Raw genomic sequence first — 6000 nt, forward strand, 5'->3', positions numbered from 1 at the left:
AAAAATAATGTTGGCAACTGTGAAATAACTACAATACCAACATTATTTTTTTAATTTATATTACATATATCATATATTATTTTTCAAAATTTAAGCAAATTTCAAGGTCGACAACTTACCAGTGTAGTTAGCGGAGATCACAACCCTCGCAAAACTGTAGGGTCGCGGACGTTACAGTAAATAACACGTTTTGTTGTGCATCTGTGTTGTACTCGTCTATAATATTGTAAACAAAAGAAAATGTAACTAAATAGTATGTTATATAACAGAAAACACAGAATTTATATTGCTTTTACTCTCATGTTTCAACACTGCTGCTGTACATAGCAAGGACTTTAGAGCCGTTTGCATTGAGGGCTTAATGCTGATTGTTGTTGACATTAAATGCCAAATGAAAAAGTGACAAGCTGACAAGTTATTAGAAAAACATTCTGATTCAGAATCAGAATCGAGAGAAATTATGATTGGGGGTATGTCTTCATATGGTGCATTACCCATTAAACGCTTCCAATCATCCCTGATCAGCCGTTCACAATGTAATAAAATTTTGCCATTTGTCTGCACCTACTGTAGCAAGAGCCTCCCGCCATAAGGACTGTACAACACCAATAGCACCACCGTGTTCCCGAATATGTTTATTGTAATATAGTTTACACTGTCTCCACGCCAGTTCAATTGGATTATACTGACAGTGGTAGGAATATTGAAAAATAGGTGGATAATTCCTCTTGCTCTTGTCACTGCCATACCATTTATCCTGGGCATATTTATAAATCTGTTCCTTTAGGATCTCTGCTGGGTGCTTTTAAGTTGTTCTTCTAACTTCCCCACTCCGTAAGAACATAATCTATCATAAATATTGCGATAGAACGCGCTCATAGAAACGATTCAAAATTAATGCGGTTCTTGACGTCTCAAGTGACAGATCAGTCACTATTGCATTGTCGATAAAGTAAAATAAGGAGGTGTAAAAAAATACTAAATTACACAGTTAAGAGTAAATTTTTGGGTTTTGTGTGTCCTTGACCTTCACGCCCATTTTGAAAAATAATATATATCTATATTTTTCATGGCCTACTAGACAACTTAAAATTTTTGTGTTGGCAATTCTAAATTATTGGCATCCATGTCATTTTGACAATCAGGTATGCCACCATAAAATTTTAACTAAGTTGCCAACTCGACAAAAAATTCGGTATTTAAATTTTTAAGACTGAATTAAAACCAAAAAAAGGTACCTTGCTCTGCGTATCGATAGGACCCATCTTCCACCAGAACATTGTAGATGACCTGCCTCTGCCCCGCCCCCGCGCCCCTCGGCCATTGCCGCGACTCCTGGCACTCCGACGCCGCCGGACACCCGGCGCTCCACCCAAAAATCACACACTTATCATTTTGCGTGATATCCGTCATCACCATCCCCACGGCGTACTTGACCTCCGGCGGTCGCTCCACCACCGGGTCATCCGTGTGGAGATCGAGCTCGTCCTCGAGATCCTGCTTCGAGAACCCCCGCAGCGTCTCCAGAATGCCCTCGACTGGCCCCGGCGTTTCGAATTTCTGCAACCCGGGGGTTACCAGTGTCTTACGCAAACCCAAGACCTACCAGCGCCACGACGTAGTCCTCCAACGGCTGCGTGTTGACTTTGTGCAAATTATACAGTTTCGCGAGACTCAAAATCGCGGATAGGTCCTGCGGACTGACGAGCACGAGCAGTTCGAGGATCGCCCTCAGGAAAGTCGCCCTTCCGTTGGGTTCAATGTGTTGTCTGGTTGACAGCTCGAGGTTGTTCACCATACGCTCGACGACTTGGATGGCCGTAGCGACGGGGAGGAGTGCTCGGCGGGACGTGGGGTTGCTGTAGGGGCACGCGAGTTTCTGGACGACGTCGCCGCCGTTGAAAGTGTCGATGTAGTATACAGTGGGGTTAATTCCGACGCTTTCGGTGAATCTGAGGAGAAAATGAGCGGGGAAATTGATGGGTTCGAAGAGGACCCCCAAACGACGACCTACGCTTTCGTATATGATTGCTAACAAAATAGGGAGTCCGGTTCGTCGTTCTAGAACCTAGTTGAAAGTTAGTAATTCAGGTGGATTGTAACAACGTTACTTTATTGATGAGGGAATTTTCAGACATGAAGTAGTTGTAGCTGTTTCCGCAAAAACCCAGCTCTGTGTAGATGACTCCACGCATCGCGACGATGATTTGGCGGCATTCAGCGATGCTCCATTGGGACTGGTCTAAATTTTCGTGTTTCCAAGCATCCAATTGACTTTGTGGGGCTTTTAGAAGTTGGTGCACTGGGTTTAAGTCGGTCACTCTTTGTTTGACCAAGTTTGCGATAAAATCAAGGTCAGTTTGGACATTTTCTTGCGTTATATCGAGGTCTGTTTGGCACCACTGTGCCACAAAAATGGCCCCTTTTTCCAGAGTTTGTTGTTTTAAAGGAAGGAGGATGTATTGTTGCCACACTGCCGCCAAGTGTTGTTGTTTTATGAAACGTAGCGCTTTACTGGCGTAGTATTGGAGGGTTTTGTTTCCTGGAGTACTGTCACATCATTATACATGTAACACAAAAAAACTATTTTATGTTCTACTTACTTAAGAGGTACTGTTTCAATACTCTTTATGCACTCAGAAGTATTTATAATGTCCATGAGGATCATTATCAGGTAGTGATACGTCTGCTCTTTTTCTTTTACAAGATCAGACCACTGTTCGAAATCCGTTTCTGATAACTGATACCTTTTATAGAACCGTTGGGGCATTTGTTCTAGAAGACGCAAAACTCTGTTTTTTAAATTGTAGATGTACTGAACTTCGTCAAAAAAGTTGCTGTAACAATTATCAAACAACGGGACGAATCGCGGCCACCTGAAACCCCGATTTAGTCAAACACAAAACCAAACTCTAGCCATACTTATGGCGGAACTTTTGCTTCCAAATCGCCGAACTATTTAAAACTAACTGGCGGAAGAATTTGCACGAAGCTGAGAAGTTGCAAACATCTTGAATTGTTATGTTTTCGTGGCTCAAGATTTTTTCTATTAACTCCACGGGTATTTGATCCATTTCAAATTTAGTGCCACCACATTGACCTACAATTTTCGGGTAGTAGTGGACGGGATTACGTCGATGTGTACGTACTCACATCAAGTAACTAATATAAAAGTTGATTTTCGAGATTCGTTGTTCTTAAATCGGCGAAATTACACAAAATTGAACACAATCCGCAACAATCACAAAATTACTACGCACATTGACAGATGACAGAAAATCAACAACATGGATTTTGATTGGTCAATGCTGGTGTGTCTGACGTCAGAATGAGTTTTCAACCAATCAAATAACGGTGGTGTGCAGCGCGGCCAACATGAAAGAAAATCCCCTGAAGTAACATTTTTCTGGTTGACAGCACTAATTCCACGAAAATCAAATTTTAATGCAAATGAGGTCCGCTAATATTAAGCCGTTTAATCACCAGTTCACCTATGCATTGTTAAAATAGTTCGGGAAATTTAAATCAACAAGATTTCTTGCTATTCGTATCAAAAACAGATTAGGTATTATAACTACAAGGGCTTACATTTTGCCCTTTTTTCTTAATATGTGTGGTCTTCTTTTCATAACAAGAAAGGTAAAACAAGTTTAAAATGGTAAATTTTTGTATGAAAGTATCGATTTTGCAATTACGCTCCGCCCCTCGGTCTGACAACGAATGAAAAATTAATCGAGACGAGTGGGTAGGGCTTATCTTTTGGTTTTCTTTTTTAATTAATACATATAGTTTTGACCCGTTTTCATTTCTGCGATAACTCCAATGGTTTTTCTAGAATCGTCCTTTGAACAGTACAATTTTATGCAAAATACGACGAATTTTCGACCAACTTTCAACAAAATTTTCGAAATTTCACTTAATACATTTTCTTGTAGATTTCTGCCCGCAGAAGTCATATCCGCTTTCATTTCTTCGATAACTCCAACGGTTTTTCCAGAATCGTCCTTTGAACAGTACAAATTTATGCAAAATACGACCAATTTGAAACCAATTTTCAACAAAATTTTCGAAATTTCACTTAATAAATTTTGTTGTACATTTCGGGCCGTAGAAGTCACTCCCGCTTTCATTACTTCGATAACTCCAATGGTTTTTCCAGAATCGACCTTTGAGCTCTGTATCCCTGAATTTAAAGATGACTTTTTCAAAAATTAAATTGCCCATTATGTATTCGTATTAAGTACCTCCCTTATGCAAATTTCAACCCATTCTCGACATGCAGAAGTCACTTCTGGCTTCATTTCTTCGATAACTTAAACTGTTTTTCCAGAATCGTCCATTGAAATATCGCAATTTTTAAAAATTTCAAAAATTTCGAATTTCATACCGAATTTTTCGAAAATATTGCTCCGTTTCCATAAACATGCTATATTTTTGGAATCAGCACGTCGGGATGTATATATATATCTGAATTTTTTCATAATTTTTGGACAACTTTTTCAAAAATGAAATTTTACACAATGGTAGTACTTGTCGAATAACCTACCCTCAAAGAAAATAAAAGGCGAGTGGGCTCGTCTAATATTTGTCAAAATAAGACTCATTATGACAAATGACCTACTCTTCTAAGAAAAGGTAGTAGTCCCGCCCACCCAACCTTTATTTTCTTAAAAGAGTAGGTCATCTGCCAAAATCAGTCTTATCTTGACAAGTACTAGCCCCGCCCACCCACCCTTATTTTCTTAGAAGAGTGGGTCATCTGCCAAAATCAGTCTTATCTTGACAAGTACTAGCCCCGCCCACCCACCCTTATTTTCTTAGAAAAGTGGGTCCTCTGCCAAAATCACTCTTATCTTGGCAAGTATGAGACTGATTTTTGCAAATGGCAGATCCTCTAAGAAAATAAGGTGGGTGGGCGGGGCTAGTACTTGTCAACATGAGACTGATTTTGGGCAGATGACCCACTCTTCTAAGAAAATAAAGGGTGGGTGGGCAGGGCTAGTACTTGTCAAGATGAAACTGATTTTGGCAAATGACATATCCTCTAAGAAAATAAGGGAGGGTGGGCGGGGGCTAATACTTGCCAAGCTAAGACTGATTTTGGCAGAGTACAACTGTATAATTGGAAAATCAAGTTTAACAGAAATATCGAAAAATAGAAAAAAAAACAAATCTTATAAAATTGAAATCGAAATTCCAGTTTTCATTGTTTTTTAGTTTTTAGATTTTTCAACTTTTAAATATTTCATTTGATAATTTGTTTGACAATTTTGCAGTTTTTAATTCCAATCTCTTGATTTTTCAAGTTTTAACTTTACAATTTTTTCCTCTAAGAAAATAAGGGAGGGTGGGCGGGGGGCTAGTATTTGCCAAGATGAGACTCACTTTGACCAATGACCTATTTTTCTATCAGAGTGGGTCATCTGCCAAAATTAGTCTTATTTTAACAAGTACTAGCCCCGCCCACCCACCCGTATTTTTTTAGAAGATATGTCATCTGCCAAAATCAGAATTTTCCAAAATTAATGTTTTCGAGTTCAGTCCGGATTGCAGAGTTTTTGTTCGGATTAAAGAGATATCGACTTCAACTAGCCTCTTTTCGGATTACTGGATGTTCGGATAATCGTGGGTTCGGATTATAGAGGTTATACTGTACGACCAATTTGCGACCAATTTTCAACAAAATTTTCGAAATTTCACTTAATACATTTTCTTGTAGATTTCGGGCCGTAGAAGTCACTCCCGCTTTCATTACTTCGATAACTCCAATGGTTTTTCCAGAATCGTCCTTTGAACAGTACAATTTTATGCAAAATAGGACCTATTTTCGACCAATTTTCAACGAAATTTTCGAAATTTCACTTAATACATTTTCTTCTAGATTTCGGGCCGTAGAAGTCACTCTCGCTTTCGTTTCTTTGATTACTCCAATAGTTTTTCCAGAATCGTCCTTTGAACAGTAAAAATCTATGCAAAATTCGACTAATTTGCGAACAATTT

The 6000-nt window shown here is 39.1% G+C and overlaps 1 protein-coding gene across 2 annotated transcripts in view; it reads right to left on the reverse strand.

The window, feature by feature from the left end:
- Window positions 1–3288, reverse strand: part of LOC135136463 (F-box only protein 21-like) — a 10800-nt gene extending 7512 nt beyond the window's left edge. The window contains exons 1-6 of one of the 2 annotated variants that reach the window (XM_064065740.1): window positions 3154–3288; window positions 2923–3100; window positions 2604–2876; window positions 2112–2550; window positions 1607–2068; window positions 1239–1560 (exon numbers count right to left, since the gene is read on the reverse strand). In XM_064065740.1, the coding sequence (XP_063921810.1) occupies window positions 1239–1560; window positions 1607–2068; window positions 2112–2550; window positions 2604–2876; window positions 2923–3074 (1648 nt within the window). In that variant the 5' untranslated portion in view covers window positions 3075–3100; window positions 3154–3288. Of the gene's footprint in view, window positions 1–1238; window positions 1561–1606; window positions 2069–2111; window positions 2551–2603; window positions 2877–2922; window positions 3101–3149 lie in introns of both variants that reach the window. The other variant, XM_064065741.1, reaches the window with a different exon arrangement.
- Window positions 3289–6000: the final 2712 nt, after the last annotated feature.

The sequence above is a fragment of the Zophobas morio genome, unplaced genomic scaffold (assembly GCF_036711695.1).
Source record: "Zophobas morio isolate AGI-343-1 ecotype UQ-CSIRO unplaced genomic scaffold, CSIRO_AGI_Zmor_V1 ptg000026l, whole genome shotgun sequence".
Lineage (NCBI taxonomy): Eukaryota > Metazoa > Arthropoda > Insecta > Coleoptera > Tenebrionidae > Zophobas > Zophobas morio.